The sequence below is a fragment of the Coloeus monedula genome (genome assembly GCF_965178545.1).
Source record: "Coloeus monedula genome assembly, chromosome: 5".
NCBI lineage: Eukaryota > Metazoa > Chordata > Aves > Passeriformes > Corvidae > Coloeus > Coloeus monedula.
The window spans coordinates 62,201,103-62,219,860 of NC_138785.1; the positions used below are offsets into that span (position 1 = coordinate 62,201,103).

The 18,758-nt window shown below is 37.8% G+C and overlaps 1 protein-coding gene across 1 annotated transcript; it reads left to right on the top strand.

The window, feature by feature from the left end:
* Positions 1–34: 34 nt before the first annotated feature.
* Positions 35–18,463, top strand: ZBTB49 (zinc finger and BTB domain containing 49). The gene is made up of 8 exons (XM_082281895.1): positions 35–80; positions 1,476–1,649; positions 3,681–4,786; positions 10,213–10,259; positions 14,091–14,164; positions 14,895–14,977; positions 15,066–15,227; positions 17,110–18,463. Exons 2-8 carry the CDS (start codon positions 1,498–1,500, stop codon positions 17,778–17,780), a joined length of 2,295 nt encoding a protein of 764 aa, XP_082138021.1. The 5' UTR covers positions 35–80; positions 1,476–1,497; the 3' UTR covers positions 17,781–18,463.
* Positions 18,464–18,758: the final 295 nt, after the last annotated feature.

Below are 18,758 nucleotides of genomic sequence, written 5' to 3' on the forward strand. Positions count from 1 at the left end.
CGGAAGGGAAAGGGGAAGGGGCGGGAGCGGCGGCGGAAGGGGCCGCTGGCGGGGATGGAGCTGGGAGGTGCCCGGAGCCGGTAAGCGCTGGGCTGGGCAGGGCCGGTTCCTGCCCCTCGGCCGCTCTCCCGGCCGTGCCAGGCCGCGCCGCGTTCCCTCCGCCCAGGGCTGTGTGTCCATGTGCTCCTCCCGCCGCAGCGGCTGCGCTCGGCCCGCCCGCAGCCCCCGACCCCGCCACCGGCCGCTCGCCCGCCCTGTCCCCGGGCAGCGCCGGCCCGCAGCGAGGCAAACCCTCTCTCCGTCCCTTTCTCCTTGTGGCACCTCTGAGGCGAGGTTAACCATAAATAGCGGCTGTGTTGGAGAGGTTCCCCCAGTTCGGGAGCTGCTCCCCGTGCCCGCCGGTCTCGTGGGGAGACACGTACCTGATGGATGAGAGGCAATTCACTGGTTGTCAAAGTAATTGCACGATGCCGTGGTGGGAAACGTTCATAGAGAAAGCAGTTACTTGTCAAATTAATGTGCTTGCTTTATTTTAAAGCCTGGTCAAAACATGATAAGTATTAATCGAGAAAAAGCACAATATAATAGCCCCCCGTGTAATAGAGCAGGAGGCAGTGAATCACAGAGTAAAGCAGGATATATTAAAATGTGGAACCTTTGTCTTTCATGACATTTGAGAATGGGGCGACCACTGTCTAATGCTTAACATAAGGTGGTTTTCCTACTTCATTCCTTGGAATAGGATGGTTTTCCTCCTTCATTCCTAGTTAGAAGAGCTGAAGTTGTGATTATTCTAATAGCTGGAATTGTCATGTTTAAGTGTGCAGGGGAAGCGTTACATTTTTGTAAAAATATTTTTAAGAAAGGAAGTATAGAATTGAATGTAAATGTGTTCTGAGGGAGTGTGACTTGTCTGTTCAACCTGTTCAGAGGGGATTTTTTCATGTAGATATTACATTGTATTAAAAACAATACCATACTAATGTGTCTAATCAGATCCACAATGGAAACATACATGGCTAGAACAGCAACAAATGGTACTAGTACTATGTTCTCCCTTCTGAGTTTAGGGGCTGAAGAAACTGAGGTTTTCCTCTACAAATGCTACTGATTTTGTACATGCAATTTGTTTTTGCATTAAAATCTAATTATAGTGGAAGCTAGCTATATTGGGATGCATTTTTTTGTGGTTATGGAGTTCAGCTTATTGGCAGCACCGTTAGATTTTTGCAGAAGCTCTTTGTTGTAAGCAAAGCTCTGTTACAATCAGTATTTCTTATGTGTATTGCTGTGTATCTGTTGGTGAGCAGTACTGTAATTCATCTTTAATCAGAAAAATGTTATTGGAGCTCATATTGCAGGTGTAAACTGAAGTCTGTTTCCTTTGAAAGCTAAAACAAATTGTAAAAATGTTCTTAATATTTTAAATTAATTTTGCAATTTAATTTTCACCTTAGCATTTTATTTCATTGTAGGTAATTTAAGTGGTTTTCTAGCATGGACACTGTTGCTAGCCATAGCTGTCATCTTCTCCAGCAGCTACATGAACAGCGCATTCAGGGGCTTCTCTGCGACTGCATGCTGGTGGTGAAAGGTGTCTGCTTCAAAGCACATAAAAATGTATTAGCTGCTTTCAGTCAATATTTCAGGTATGTGATAAAAAATTCTTCTATTTAAAAAGTTAACTAAATGCTGTTGGCTGAGGGTTTTTCTGAGAAGTGTATTTTTTTCTGTTGGTTGCAGACTAAGTAACTCTTGTGAATATAAGGAGAAGAGGGAAATTGTCCAGAGATAAAGCTGTGTCAAGCATTCACAGTATGCTCTTTGATTTTGACATTTTTGTGATTTACTTGCTTACAGGGCTTCATATAATGTTTCTGGCAGGGACCTGCATTCAGTATTTCACTAGAAAAAGAGAACTGCTTACAAGGAATGTAGTAGAGTGTATTAACAGAGCCAGATAAGGGATATAATTGATGAAATGTTATCCACTTCTGAATAATGTGACTTGTTTCATAAATCATATTCTAAATAAAATTTGACTATATAGGTTATTGCTGAATCTCTACTTTCTCAGATTCTCAGAGACAACAACTGTGTTTTAGAGTATACAGGTGGCCCATTACGCCACATCACTCTTTTCTTCCCCTGCTGTACTGCCCTCAGTTGTGCCTCCAAACTTTGGAGGGTGCTGGATCTCCCAACTTAGTGTTTTATATTAGTTATGAGTAAGCTGCTAGATCTGGCAGTTTTTGAAACATATTGAAACATCTCTAAAGCTTGACTGCTAATTCATTTGTAAGAAACGTATTTTTATGTTATGACCAGGGAAGAAAGATAAGAGGTTCTTTTTTCTCCTCTAGTGGTGTACTATTGATGAGGTGCAATTATGCTCAAAGACCAAATTTTTGAAGTAGTTAAAAAGAACTAAGTGCTCAACTCCTATTAAAATTCAATAGGATATAAGTGGCCAATTAATTTAGACTCTCAACCCAGATCTGTTCATTATAGTTCTGGTTTTAATTTAGATAAGATGGTTTAAATTGATGAAAGAATTTGGATGTGGGCACTGGCTTCAGAGTATCCCCTTCATTTCTAAAGTTTCAGCATAGACTCACATTTTCTTAAGATTTAGAGCTCCTTGATATTATGCCCACCTTTAAACAAAACCTAATTTGGGATTTAGCCCGCAAAGAGGAACCATCAAGTTTGGGGCATCTTCTAGTGTAGGTAAATAACTACATATGAGTGACCTGACCCCATTTATATGTCATTTACTGTGGGAGTATCAGGATTTTAATGGGAGGGTATAAAATTTTTGACTGAGAGAGAGTATGAACCCACTTAATCTAGGACTGGTTGTGCATGTGAAGAACTACATCTCTGATGCTGAGGAGAATACTTTACATCAAATAGTAAGAAGTTTTTTGAATTCATTTCACTTTAAAGATTCAGTGAAAATTCAGTGAGTATTGGTTGCACTGCCGTTTTAGGATTATGTACCTGTACTCTTCCTTATTCTTTTAGTTGGTTCTCATCCAGTACCAGTAAAAAAAGTACTTTTTTTAAATATGAGAGAATAGATTGAAAATAAGGCCATTATCTTGTTTAATATTGCCATCCTCTTGTGTATTTGTGGAGAAAGAACTAATGCTAAGAACTTCGATAGGTTTACTGATAGAGTTTGGTGGACAAGCTCAGTTGCCAGAGGAGAATAGTTTAGCTGACTTTGAGGTCTGTCTTCTCCATTTTACTAGAAAATTTCTCATGTCCTGTTTGATTTGCCTTGATGAAAGGAGAAAAACTGTTCTGAGTCAAGCAGTTTTGCAATTTTTCCACAAATACACCATGGCACCTAATATGTGAAGAACAGTGCATAAGAAACCACAAGGATAGGGTGTTATTTGAAAGCATGAAAAAATACAGAATTAAAGTTAGATAAAGGATCATTTGCTTTGATTTATACTTCAAGTGCACTAATGTAGGACTAATATATAGGACAAGTAATTGAGCAGTTCTGAGAAATTCATCTTCAAAAATACAATAATCTAGGTAAGACCTTGGACTACAAACTGTTGTTTCATACCAGACAGCCTATTTGAGGTGTATGTGTATTTTTCTTATTGCAGCGTTTGTGAATTATTTGCGTTTGTATTTGAATATTTGTCTTATTTTATCAGGACCCTTTTCCAGAATTCTTCAGGCCAGAAGAATGATGTGTTTCACTTGGACATTAAAAATGTAGGTGGCATAGGCCAGATCTTGGACTTCATGTACACCTCCCACCTGGATCTTAGCCAGGACAATGTACAAGCTATGCTGGACATTGCACAATGTCTCCAAGTGCAAAATGTGCTGAACATTTGTCACACCTTTTTAAAGTCTTCTACAGCTGTGGAGCAAGCAGCCAGCATGCCATGTAATAGTGTATTTTCACTGCAGAACACTTTGGGTACGGATACCAGCTGTGCCAGTGATGGCTATGGGACAAACCTATTGCCTGAGTGCTCAGCTGACACACAAACTAACAAAGTCTTGGCTGAGCACCACTCACATGCATCACAGTCTGTTAATCTTCACACCCCCTCGGGTGATGGACAGAAACAACCACAAGACTCTTTAGATGGCAGCTGCACAGATCTTCCATTTAAACAACCAAATTACTACTATAAACTACGCAACTTTTACAGCAAACAGTTCTATAAACAAAACACTTGCTCTGATCATGAGAGAGGAGCAGAACCATCCTTTTCTTACAACACATCCACGGAAATAAACACAGTGGAGAATAATTCTTGCACTGTCAATCACTCCGAGTGTATTCTGGAAACCTCTGATCATTTACCATCAAACTTTCTGGTTCAGTCTGCGAATGAAGCTGCTCCAGACCAAGATGCAGAGAGCACAGTTATGCAGCCCACCAGACAGATGCGGCTGAAAAAGGCAATACACCTCAAAAAGTTAAATTTTCTAAGATCTCAGAAACTGGCAGAGCAGCCGTCTGAGCCCCAGAGTGATGACAATAGAATAACAGAAGTAATTGAACCTGTAAATGAAAGTACCACAGGCACGACAGATGTTAGAGTTACTGATGAAAAAGAAGCTGAAGATTTAGTGAATTCTGAGAATTTTGAACAAACTGTTGAAGTGGAAAGATCTCAAGGTCCTTTGGAACAAGAAGGACAATCACAGACTCTTCAGTCACAGAAACAATATACTTGTGAGTTATGTGGGAAAGCTTTCAAGCATCCAAGCAATTTGGAGCTACATAAAAGGTCTCATACAGGTACAGTTATCAGTTATTTGGTCTGCAGACCAAATATTTAAATTACAGAGAATAACTTGCAGTGTCTTTTGACTGAGAGATGCTGGTTAGGGGTCTACTTTCAAAACGCTGTGGTTTGGTTTTGTTGTTTTTTTGGTTTTTTTTTAATGGATATTCCTACAGGAATAAAGAACTGTAATACTGAGTTTTGCTGGGAGTTGTAGAAAAGATTTCTCCTATGTATTTGGGATTTTGGGTGCTTTTCCAAAGAACATTGTGTGAATTCAGTGAAAATGAAATTTCAGTGAAAATTTTGGTTTTGTCCTGCACTTCGGTGAGTCATTTCTAGTCAGTTTGTCTGGTGGCCCAGATGTTTGAGCCAGATAACAATAAAAAGTGTAAACAAATAAATGGTACTATAAGTATACTAGAATACCTCTGTTCTCTGGTCATATATTCATTGTAAGATACAGGTGATTGGGCCTTGGTGGTAATTTTTTTAACCTGTAGAAATATGCTTTATAACAACTTTAGTTGTGTTTACCTAGAGAGTAAGGCTCTTGCAAGCTGCAGAGTAAATGGGAATTTTGAATTAATGTACTTTGTTTTAAAAACTCACAGGTAATATTTTTAAACCTAACATAGATTTATTTTTAAGTATCTTTTTATTCTAGTGAAAAACAAGACCTAATTTAACTTCAAATTAATTAATTTATCTGTTCAATTTAAACAGCATGTCCTATTATTAGGACATTATTATTAAGTTCTTTAGAAGAGTTTTTAAGAATTACCTTTGCTAGTCAGGTAACACCATTGATTAAAGTCCTTGAGATGGTGTTACTCCTGATAAAGCTGTTGAATATTTTTTGGTTTTCTTTTCCCCTGTATTAAATACACAAATGCATCTCTCTCAATCTTGTCAAATAAACATCACTTTGGAAATGATCATCCATGTATTGGTACTTTGACACTAAATATGAAACGCTCTTGGCAGACATTAATTTATTTTCTTAACTGATCCTTAGAATTAAAAGTTTACTTTTCCATTTTATTCATAGAAAAATCTTCCCAGAACCTGAAAATATGAACATTTTGCATTAGCTTCCTGAATAATCAATTGTTAGCTTTAACTGCTTCTGTATGTTTATGTTTCTAATAATTTTTTAAATTTTTTTCTCCTGTGAAAGAGTTCCATATGCCTCTTACCTAGATCCTCTCTTTGCCTTGTATTTTTTTGAATCTTATTATCTGGTTTGAGCTGGTATCATCAGGTATATTTTAATATCTTAGATTTTCAGGAAAATAGATGATCAGATAGAAGACAAGAGCATCTAGAAAAGTCCCTGCTAAGGGAGAGACTGCAGTAACATGTGAGTTTGTGCTAGAGAGACCTCAGGATTCTGGAATTCTGTGCTGCTTTTCACACACCATCTTCTTCCAGTAGTTTTCAAAAATTCCAGACTTGGGTGCTAGTTAATTTGGCATTAGCATTCTTCTATAGATGTGCTAAGATGACAAAAGTGTAAGAGCCTAAGCTTAACAAATAATAAGCACATCAAAGGATGGAAAAACTGAGGCAAGGCTATGACTAGAAATGCCTGTTTGCTTCTCTGTTATTTTTGGGAATTATTCCCTGTTGTTTTGCTGTTATTCATATTAATTTATTTTTAAATACCCAACTAGTGCAAAAAGAGTGTTTGGAAAATTGCAGGGGATAGTGAGTAGGATGTTAATATTGGGAAGATCTTTAGTAGAAGGTACAGGGCACATTTGTATTGTTATGTTAGATACACTGGTAGTTAAATAATGAAGTGTATGCTAAAAGCCATTTCTATTCATCTGTCACTTCAGAAAGCATGGCAGATTGCTAGCTAATCAATTTTATTTAAAAACATTCATTTTCTAGAGCTAAGCAAAAGGGTTAGCAGGCATTTAAGTATTACAGTTCACTGAAAGTCCTCCCAATGCAGCTTCGCAGAAGAGATAGAGGAAGCTGAAATGGACATGTCACACTGGCAAACCTGGTTTTAACCCACAAATGACAATTCTTTCAACACAAGTGCTGTGGTGGCCCAGTTGTCAAGAAAAAGCAGGTGCGAAAGTCTCTGTCCCTGAACAGTAGGAACTACTAAAGAATTTGCAGGTTAGCATGGGTGCATTGATGAGTTTTCTATGTGAAGGCAGCCAGACTGTGTTCAACAGTCATTGTGCTGGCATGTCTGGCTCTTCTAATTGTATTGTAGTGGACATTTAAAGGAGTCTCTAAACAGAGCTTACTGCACTGACTTTGATTGATTTTGACTGGATGTTATAATTTGTTCTTTATTATATTGACCTGTCTGAAAAAAAGGAAGCAAGTATATCTCTCTTATATAGTCCATACCTGTCCAGGAACATCCAGTAGTTTTGTTGGGGTATTTTATGTATTTTCAGGGAACATCTCAAAAGAACAGCCCCAAATAAACCCAGGCCAGTGGAAAGAACTCTTGGCAGGATGGAATGCAACAGGAACAGAGTAGCATTGCCATGTAATACATTGTTGATCCTCAACCTTTTCATTCCCAGCTTTGCTTGAGAAACTTCCAGCTTTCCATGCCTTAGTGAGTACAGCTCCTCACCTTTGTGATCTCATCTTATGCCTTCTTGCCTTTCTCCTCTGGACCTGACACAACAGTGCTTTGGTCACTGTTGTGTACTTTATCTTCACCTCTTCTTGCAGAGTGTTGAACAAGAACAATGCAACACAAGATAGAAAACACAAGGCAGCCCAAGGGTTCAAAAGTAAAGTCCCCTGGATATTTGTTTAAGCATTGTCTAAATTGTATTCAGTTACTACTTTTCCCCAGTTTTTCTCTACTGCTGTTGATCCAGCCATGGATCCCACTATTGTGTACTTTATCTTCACCTCTTCTTGCAGAGTGTTGAACAAGAAGGGTACAATCCTGGTGTTCTAAGATCAGGTTTTTGGTTTGGAATTCATTGACAGTTGTAGAATCATAGAATAATTTAGATTGGAATGGATCTCCTGAGGTAATCTACTCCAGTCTCCTGCTCAAGGCACATCAAATTACATCAGGTTGTTTTGTTCATGACCTTGTGTAGTGAAAATTTTGGACATCTCCAGGGACAGAGTTTCCACAACCTCTCCAGTCAGTCACTCCCAGTGATCCCTCATGGGATAAAAGATTATTTTCATATGTCTAATTGGAATTTGTCATGATCAAACTTGGGTCTGCCACCTCTTGTCCTAGGACTGTGTACCAGGAACAACCTGCTTGCCTCTGCCTTCCCAAGCCTGTAGACAGCAGTGAGATTTCCTGTTTGCCTTCTTGTCTTAAGGCTCCAGTTATGGTCTCACCAGTGATAGGCAGAGAAGAATAACCTTCAGCTTACTAGCTGTGCTCTTACAAATACACCCTCAGGTACAGTGAGGCTAATTGCTTCTGAGCAATGGGTTACTTGATAAGCCCAGTGGTTTGGAATTCTATGCAAGTGCAAAATTGTTCTCCAAAAACTAATTTGATATTTCTTAAAAAAAAACCCTTTTGTTTTCTCTTTATCTTGGGGGAGAAAACTTCCAATTCTTTGTACATCAGTACAGTTAGGATGAGGCTGCATGCAGCCTACAACAATAGTTTTGAGAAATTTGAGCCTCCACTTCCTTCCCTCTCCCTCTAGTCGTTTCAGGGTGGATTCCTATTCAGATACTGTTCTTTAGGTCTACAGTCACTTTTTTCTTGTATGGGTAATTTCTGCAAAAATTGCTACTAGTGTTTTTTAACCTCCATTGCATATTATCTTGATGCTTTTATGGTTTTTAAAATTCTTCCCAGTTGCTACAGATCTGGGTCCCTGTTGGTTTCATTTACATTTGTGTTGTCAGTATCAGAATTTTTAGTGTTTTGCAAGTTTGAAGCCATAATGAAATCAAGCCTCAGTGCTCTTTATAGTTGAGTTACTTTATAGTTGATTTACTGGTTTCATAATTTTTATGTTTAATTGAAGAAAATTCTGGTTTTTAAAACTGCCAGATTTCCATTCTTTATTAAGTAGACAAAGTAGATAAAGCCTCAAGTTGTCAGACTAACTGCAGGGTTACAATCTGTGAAGTAACATAACTTTATGTTAACTCTGTGTTTTAAAATCTAAAGAGAATTGCATTTAGTCCTTGATCCTAAAATATATTGAAAGAACTTAGTCTGTATTTGGCAGGAGGAAAGAAAAATGGAATTTTCACACCTGGATATGATAGATGTTGCTTGTAACATTTCTGATGTAAAGAATACTTACTGGAAGAGTAGCCAAGAGGTTTTCTGTAAAGTCTGGAAAATTACAATTAAAGAAGTAAATAAAAATCTTAGACAGAATTTTTAATCACAACCAAGATGAAACAGTGTAAGAGCTCTTCTTCCCTTTGGAAATGTTCTGTTTTTAAAATCACATGGATTTATACCAGTTTTGTTGCCCTGCACATGTGGGACAGGTTATCAGTGTCCTTTAAATGTATAGCTAGACTCATGAAAGATGATGAGAAGTGTGACTGTCATTGAATCAATGGCATTTGAGCATCATTTTTGTTTTCAAAATTCTAAAAAATGCACATAAAATTTTATCAACAGTGTAAAAACTAGGAAACCAAGAACTAAGCAGGGGAAAAAAACCCCACCTTTATGAAATACTGCAGAGGAGGAAAAGTTATAACGAAAACATATTTGTCTTAAATTGACAGCAAGAGAATTGTTGAGCAGTCACATTCTAGATTGAGAGTCAAGTTATTTTGAAAAGCTGAAGTGGGCTGCACCAGTTTTTGCTAAAGCTGCTAATCTGTTTTTCAAGGTTCAAGAATAACAGTTTTATATGTATGAATTCAGAATTTTGGAGTAAAATACTTGGGTTAATCTTCAGATAGTTTTATATAGGATGAGAATTTGAAGGCAAGTATGTATTTTTGGGAAGTGAATGGCTATGTGCTGAGCAGAGATGTATGGTAGACACTGAAATCAGAAAACACACTTCTTCCAAATTAGCTTCCCTTCATTCCTCCTTCTTTTTAAGAATGTGTCTCTGTCTGTGCAAGTGAAAAAGCAGGTACACTTCCCATCACAGTTGTTGTTGGGCCTTATCATCTATTCTGTTCTTTCTGGTGATGTGATTCCCCTTTCATTTCAAATGAAAAGCATTTAAAAAAATTAAAACCTGCACCCATTCATATCAAAACTCTTCTACTTGTTTTGAAAGATAAATTCTGTTTCTGAAAGTCTGCCTTACAAACTTAGTGGTAAAAGCTGTGTTTCCCTCTTGAATTTCCCCTTAAATACATAGGTAAGTGTCCTTTTGGGAATATTTTTTACTCTTACATTACATGTTTTAAAAGGAAGTGTACCAATTTTAACCATTTCTGTTCTACTGCAACTATTAGAAGTTCTATGTTCTGTTTCTTCTTTTAGGTGAGAAACCTTTTGAATGTAACATTTGTGGGAAACACTTCTCACAGGTGGGAATATTTTAAATATTATGGTACTTACACTTGAAATGCATCTCTGTGTTGGTTCTAAAAATCTTGGGTTTAAGATTAGATTTTTTTTGTTGTTAAAAGACAGAATTCACATTAGGGATAAATTATTAAAATGCCTTATTTAAAAATAACATGTTGAATGTTTTAGATTTCTTTGATGCATTCTGTGTCTTTGATTCTGTCTGCTCTCAGTAGATGTGTTATGTATTTTACCTTCAAATGAATGTTTAACTATACAGAGCCACAGCTATATTTGAAATACAGAGAACATTCATTTCCAAACTGTTCTTTTGCTTTATGCTTAGGGGTATGTTGTGAATAGCATTTTTACAGTGTCTGAAAACAGTGCAGGTTCATGTTTTATATAGTGTTGTATTCACAATAAAGTTTCATCTTCCTAAATGGCATAAATTGTTAAGTAGATTTGAGTCAGATAAAAAAAAATTTGTATCCTTATAATTGGTCTGAGTTTCTTTCAGTGAGAACATCACAGTCTGTCTGCAGTGACAAAACTCAGCTATGATTTAAGAAAAACTTCTTGTGAAATTCCATACTTACATACAGGGCCTAAGCTTAAGCTGCTTAATTTGCCCTCCAGTGCTTGCTTCCTGTTCTGGGTACAACAACTAATATGTATTTCTACAAATTTGGTGCCTAGTTGTCTCACTATATATGCCCATTTCCTTTCTGATTTCGTGGTTGAGATGTGCACATCTAAGTACAGCAGAGAGTAAACAGGTGCATATTTTTATATTAAGATTACATAATTACTGTTGAATAGCTTTGGCATTTCTTATGGGTCCTGGTTTAAGAATTAGAGCTACATGCTCTTTGCCTATCCACCCACCACTGGTTGTGCTACTCTTGTCTCAGTTTCACAGCCCACCAGTGGGACTTTTTTGACCCATGAATCTGATGCCTTTGTGTCCTCCACCTTGTTGCTAAATATCAATATAAGACTGCATCCAGTGAACAATACTGTTTCATCATGCTTATTGGACAATTTTTAGCAAAACTGGGTCTTATTTTTAGGCAAAGAAGAGCATTTTCATTCATTTTGAGGGCTGAGCTTCTAGTTATTAAAAGAAAAACATGGATGTTTCCAAATTCCATTAAAAGTACCTTTGGCAAATGAAGTGGTATTCTGTACTACTACAGTGGGGGAAGAGGGGGGAAGTGTCACACACTCAGAGTGTATGACAGGCATGGCAGACTCCTCATGCAACATGCTTTGCTCCTCTTTAATTACAGATACAAACAAAACCCCTGACAAGGCTGGAGATTTTTGCCTTTTAATTAAACACTCCCAAACAGCTTCCCTTTGCTCTGTGTTACCACACTTGCCTGAAGGTGTAGGTAGATACATATTGGTGGACAGCCCCTACATGTCCAGCATACAAGCCAGAGCATTCAGCCTCTGTGCTGCAGTTCTTTCTCTGGTCATAAAGTGGTCTTGCATATTGCTGAGGTATTTGCTTTTGAATCCTGCAAATAAGTGAGGTTTCACCTACAAGAAAGTAAGATGCAAGGATAATTACTATCTACTTCTTGCTTAAAATACCATCTCTGATCTTGGCCTTTATCTTCTCTGTCTGTAGGCACAGAAATAGAAACACTTTTCTCATTTAAGCCTTCATGATCTGTGCTTTTGAGACAGTGCAGCTGTTGGGCATGGTGGGATGTCTGCTCCTGCAGAAAGTAGCTGATGTGCTGCATGTTGGAATGTGGAGCAGAAAGTGAAGGAATTAGGGGAAATTTACATGGGAACTCATAGCTGGGGACAAACAGCCATAAATGTCTTTGATTTTTTTGAGGAAAACATTCATTTTTTTACTTCCAAGCCTGCATCTTCCCTTACTACTTGTACACAGCTTGTTGTGATATGAAGCCTCTCTGGCTGGTGATCCAGGATATTGTGTTTTACCTCCTTTTGCAGAGATTCTTTTGGGAGCCCATGTGCATAAGTTCCTTCATGTTCAAAGCTTGCCATTTACAGAAGGACTAAGTCTGGCATATCTCTCTGGTCTCCAAATTTGTGAGGAGCTCTATGCAACCATTAAGGGGATTCTTCTGAGCATTTTTTTTCTTGCAGTGAAATGCAAGCAAAAGTCCCCTTAAGTTTTTTTCATTGGGATGGCATGTGATGCTTTAACCAAGGTTGTATGCCAGCTCTAAAGCTTAAGAAAGAATACAAGCCAATGATGTTTTTACTGTTTTTTGTCTTAGCACAGTTAGTAACAAGCTTTGCCCTCATTAGGAGGAAAGGACATAGGCTTGTAATAAAGAAATTGATCTACTTGCTGCTTTATGTAAAATGTTTTTATTTTTACTTAAAATGCCTTTATGGGAACTATTTCAAAATAGTTGTTGCACTTCAAATTTACCTTCTGTCTTTATCTGGGATAACTTTCAAATGCCCATTATAGGGTTTGTTTGTGACATGGATAGAAGTAAAGGTTCTGTCTTTTTTTCTGTATGTTTTTCTAAAATGCACTGCTGCATAAAATCCCTTGTCTTTGAAAAGCAAAAATTATTCCCTGGTTCATCTTCTTCTTCCCCAGAAATAAGTACCTAATGCCTCTCTTTGAGTGGGTTTCAGTATTAGAAAGTTTGGCCTTAGAAAACAGTGGTTCAGTCACACTGTTGTCTGAAAAAATTTGCAGGGGTTAAAGAAAGCTCTTTCAGGGTTCAAACACTGATCCATTTGATACTGTCCTCTGTTTGTGTGTGTCTGCAGTACTTGAGTTCTGGTATATTGTCAGGTCTGATTACAGTGATGGATCTTAACAGGTAATTTATTATCTAAATGAGTCAGAAGAAATTACTCTGGGTCTTACTTTTGTTGTCTTACTGTGACTGGTGGGACATGATAATCTTTGCATCTCAAATTTTCTTTCCTGGTGTAAAGGACTTAATGTTTCTTTATTGCACTCAAATAAAACCAGGCAGATATCAGTCAAAGGGAGCAGAAGGGCTAAAAACTGCCTGTGGAAGTAGGCGCAATGTCTGGAACATCTGCAGCTCTTCTACGAGGTGTGTCTTGTGCTTGTGAGAGCTGGACTCAGGGGAGTAGCCATTTAGAAGGACCAGAGGCTTTAGAACATTTTTAAAAAAAGGTGGACTCAGTAAGAAGGTTTTATTTAGTCATAGTCTGGTTTGCCTGCTAGACTAGCATGATTTTTAGAGGATTGAGAGAGGAAAGATATGTAATAAAATAGTTACTAGTAGTCCAATTTGTTCTTTTCTGTACCACCTGTTCTGTTTTATTCTGGTATGAGTAAATAATTTCAGGTTTGAAGCATCTGAGTATTTTATGGATAGAGGAATGCTCACCCTATTCTTTTCTTTTTAACCATCTGGTAGGTGAATTCAGACATACTTGTGTAACAATAGTTTATTTGTAGGACAGGGAAAGTAAGACTAACATGAGCCATATTGCTACTAAGTTAGTAAGTTCTCTTTTTCACTGCATTCTAGATAGTAAAATTTTAATTTATCATTTGATCTGCTTTCAATTATAGGTCTTTTTTTTCACTTTGCATTTGATTTTAGGCTTCTTGTTTTTATTTTTTTCCCATTTCTGTTCTTGTCAATGTATAATTACATACATAAACAACTTGGTCTTGAAGTCCATGGTAGTCTGTCTTTACTAGAGAAGAATGCTTGAGTTCATACATGCTTTGTAGTCTTCTTAGTCTGCCTTAGAAGTAGGAATAAAAAGCCAATCTCATAGTTTCCATCATTGTTTTTTTTTAACTGTATACAACAACAGGCAAGCTGAATTTAAATGCTTAAATTACTCTCCTTCAGGCAGGTAATCTCCAGACACATTTACGTCGACATTCTGGTGAGAAGCCATACATTTGTGAAATCTGTGGGAAAAGGTGAGGAGAATTGTTCATCTTAGTTAACGTGATTCATGTTTTCTGCTAATCTTTGTGATAAAGTAAGGCCCAAGAGCTAAGGCAGCATGCTGCTCCATTTTATTTAGAAGACACTGGGTTTAAATGTGTGCTAATGGGATTAAAATACATAAATGTCTGCAACTGACTTGTACTGAGTAAAGTAATCGTGTCACCAGAGCTTGTGGTCTGAGTTTTTTGTACATTGGTACGTAGATAAGAATAGCATTGAGTGTATTTTGTTGTGTTATATGTATTGTGTTGTATATTGTTGCATATATTTTGAACAGTGTGAGTCACAATAAATCATGCACATTTGTACCTTTCCCTCACATTTTTTTCGTTATTTGGTGATACTTTTTCTAACATTTTATGGAATTCTGAAGTATGGGAAGTTTGAAAAATTTAAGCAAAGCATTAAATCTGCTAGGTAACAGGTGACAGAAAATACACTAATGCAGGAATAACATAAAATGCAGAATGAATTGGTAATATTAATGGTAAAAATATTTTTTTGCGTTTTTTTCCTAGCATAAATTTAATTGGACATTGTCAGTTTAAAAATGTTTTTCTTAACTGCATCCATTTATCTGTGTATTAGGTCTTTGTTCAGAACATCAGGCATTCATTAAAGCCAATTTCCATATGAGACTCAGTTTAGGGAAATAAGGGCCTTATAAAGACACTGACTGGGTTTTGTGTTGTGTTACAGATTTGCTGCTTCTGGTGATGTTCAGCGCCATATAATTATTCATTCTGGAGAAAAGCCTCACCTGTGTGATATCTGTGGCAGAGGTGTGTAAGAACCAAAGTTTCTGCCTCAGGTTTTTTGACTGAAATGTGAGGAGTCATTTTAATCTCAGTGTCTGTCATATTTTTCTAGGTTTCAGTAACTTCAGTAACTTAAAGGAGCACAAAAAGACCCATACAGCAGATAAAGTATTCACCTGTGATGAATGTGGGAAGTCATTTAATATGCAACGAAAATTGGTAAAGCACAGAATCAGGCACACTGGAGAGAGACCATACAGCTGTTCAGCTTGTGGTAAGGTTCACTGTGCATTGCTTGGTTGTGTCTTTGCTTTTCAAATAATAAGTAGAAGTTCCTTTGTCAGCAGAATAACAATTAACCAAAATTGTTTTAAACTGAAATGCCATATTGTGAAAGTTAGTCACAAAATCTTCTGTCTTGCATGCTTCATAGTCTTTAATTTGGTGTAATAAACTCCTTTATTTCTCATAGATTTAAAAGAGAATTTCAGTTGAAAATTAGAGAAACTAAGAGGAATCAACATTGTATGTGGACATGTTTGCTAAAGAGCTGCTCATAGTAGCTGCTTCAAAAATAGATCTATTTGCAGAATAGTCCTTTCTCATGGAAAGTTAGGTCTGACATTACTTGGCTATTGATGGGGTCTTTTTATTTTTCCAGTTGCATACCATTTGATTTTAACTCCATTCACCCACGGAGTTTGATAATAACAACCCTTTGTTACTTTGCTTCAACCTCTGGAATAAAATCAAAACTTGAGCAATGTTTCAGAACACCCATTTTCAAAATCTGTTAGATAGGCCATACTGCCAGGTGGTCTGAAAATGGCTTTTGATCAGGTCCATCCTGATCTCATAGATTACATAGATTATGCATCCTGCATACTGTTTTGTTTTTTTTTTTTTTGCCATTATGTGCTATTTTGACAGAATTTCATTCATGTTCTGAGGAATCAGCTTTGGAGGAGGGTAGCTTCATACGTTCAAATCCAACTGCAGTATGTTTAGAAAAAGCCAATATTATCAGGAGGTCTTGCATTAGAATGAGGGGATAGACGTGCAGGATATGAAAGTACAATCAATCAGTTGTGTTGCTGTCATTAAACAGGCTTGTTTTCATTTTGTCTTGTAGTGGTCTTTTGAATATTTTTGATTTTAGCCAAGTCATCTTATTCTGAAAAGACAAAACTTGTGCAAAGAGGCTCTGATGAAGCATTAAGAAATCATTCACATTATGCAAAAGATCCACATGTATTATCATTACTGTTTAATGGCTGTTATGAAGAGAAATCTGTGCAGCAAAATAGAAAGTATGCTGCTGGAAATCGAGACTGCAGTTTTATTGGGCAGTCATTTAATACAGTTTGTTTTAGTTGGTATCTGTCCTCACAAAATAAATGAGATAAAAATCACAAGCTTACTTCTACTATTTTAAAGAATGTGAGGTGTCTGAATCATGTGGCAATTCTGGAAATCAATTTTCTCTTTTTCTGCTTGTTCTTCTACACTTTGCCTTGGTTCAGCCTCAGACACTTTTCTTTGCATTATGGTGATTGAGCTTATTTGAGTCTGTAGCTTTGGAGATAGGCAAACAGTGGAATATTTTTCTGTATTCTAATATTTACAGCAATAAAAAAATTACAGTTCTCACACATTCTCTGGCTAGGACTGTGGCATTATTTTAGCCTATAGTTAACAAAAAAGCTAACTTTGTCAGCAGTTTGAGCGTTGTTGCTTGGTAATGAACAAACCATTTCTTTCTATGATGCAGCTTTCACTGGAAGAATATATTTAGAAGCTTATCAGCATATTGTTTTTCCAGACAGACAAATTAAAATGATAGTTTAAAATTATTTTTTTTCTCCATGAAGATTGAGACAAACTAAGAGCACTCACAGCTTTCGAATACTAATGGATATTCTTGTCTCTGGAGACGAAAACTAAACACACTCATTGGGAAACACAAGTTAGAAAATCAGATCAAGAAGAAGAAACAAGTTAATGGAATTGTAAAAATAGATGGAACTTGTTTGAACCTGTTCTAGATAAGAGACTGGGACATATGATACCGTATCACTTGATAGTTTCTGTAATTAAAACATGTTTATTCACTTGTGTTAAGAACAATATCTGAATTTATCACTTGTGCCTCGTAGGGAAATGTTTTGCAGGCTCTGGGGACCTGCGCAGACACGTGAGGACTCACACGGGGGAGAAGCCCTACACCTGTGAGACGTGTAACAAGTGCTTCACTCGCTCGGCCGTGCTGCGGCGGCACAAGAAGATGCACTGCAAAGCCTCCGAGGAGGGGCCGAACGCACTCGAGGTATTCGCTCACGGGATCGAAACGCCCGACCTTGACAAGTCCCAGAGTTCTGACTCTTTTGGCCAAGAAATGTCTGTCACGTTGTTACCAGTGTCTGTTAAATTCCCCGTTCGCCCAGCTGGAAACTCGGCTGAGTTTGACGGTTCTGCGGATTCGTACTGTAAGTTGCGATCAATGATCCAACACCACAGCGCAGCAAACCCAGAGAAACTCGGTGTGGATTCTGCTAAACTCCTGAAAGCCCAGGCACAGCAAACTCCACCAGCAGCATATGCTTATGCAGACGCAGATGTGTCTTCAGCAGAGGGACCCTTGCAGTCTGATAGCATTCCCATGATCCGCTCCTCCGTGGCTGGCCTGGACAGTCACTGCAGTGACCCCCTGGGCAGCCGGGCCTTGTCTGCCACTTACAAGAGTAACGAGGGCCCCTTCTTCTCCAGCATGACCCTCTGGGGCTTAGCAATGAAGACCCTGCAGAACGAAAGCGAATTGGAGCAATGAGGGCTCAGCTGACTGTACCAAAACTTCTTAGAGGCATTTCATGCTAAAATGATTGCAATTGCACTGCAGCATAGGGAGATCACAGAGAGTTTAAGCCAGGTAGCTTGGACACTGACAGGAATCAAAGTGCTCATTCCCAGAACCACGTGTAGGCTGCCTTTATTTACACTGCTTCTCAGCAAAGTTTAAATGCACTGTTGGGGACCTTTGTTGTTCTGTAACTGCACTATGTAGCTCCTGTGTTATTGCCATGATGTACTAAAAGTTTCCGCTGACTGAATTTGCCATTTAACTTAGAATTTTTACCTGACAATGGAGGAAAGGATGGCCAGTGTCTAATTTCATGATATGGATACAATTCCAAGTATGGGTCATCAGAGCTGTGTGAGGGTGTAGATATGGCAGGAGGAAAATGCTTAACCAGTCCCTAGTGAACCTGAGTTTCAGTAGTGGCTTTCTTACCAGTAGGGTCATTGGTTTACAGGACCTGAGCATGGTGACATTAAATTTAAATGTTAAATACTGGACAATATTTGTGATAGTGCAAAGTAACTGTATATCTAGAAACTTTATTTTTTTACAATAAAAGCTTTTTTTTTAGTATTTTATAAACTATTTTGCACAGCAAATTATTTGTACAATGAAGGCCAAGATCAAGTCGTGAATAAAGGGAAGTTGTTTTACATTGCTTGATATGTTTTGTCTTTCTGTGAAGGATTTTCAGTAACAGTTCCATCTATTCCAGATCTCTTTGCAATGCTAAAGGGGATGCCACCACGAGAAGAGATGCACTGTAAAATAAATGCAATCAATACACCAGTGGGTTGTCTTGTGCTTGAATGAGTATAAAACATTGGTTGATTAATGGAATAAATAGACTGTTACAGGATAGAAACGTTGCTTAGAGGCCTGTTTCTGCTTTGGTGCTTTGAATAGTTGCTGCATTTCAAACTGCTTGCTACAGATACATGACATTCT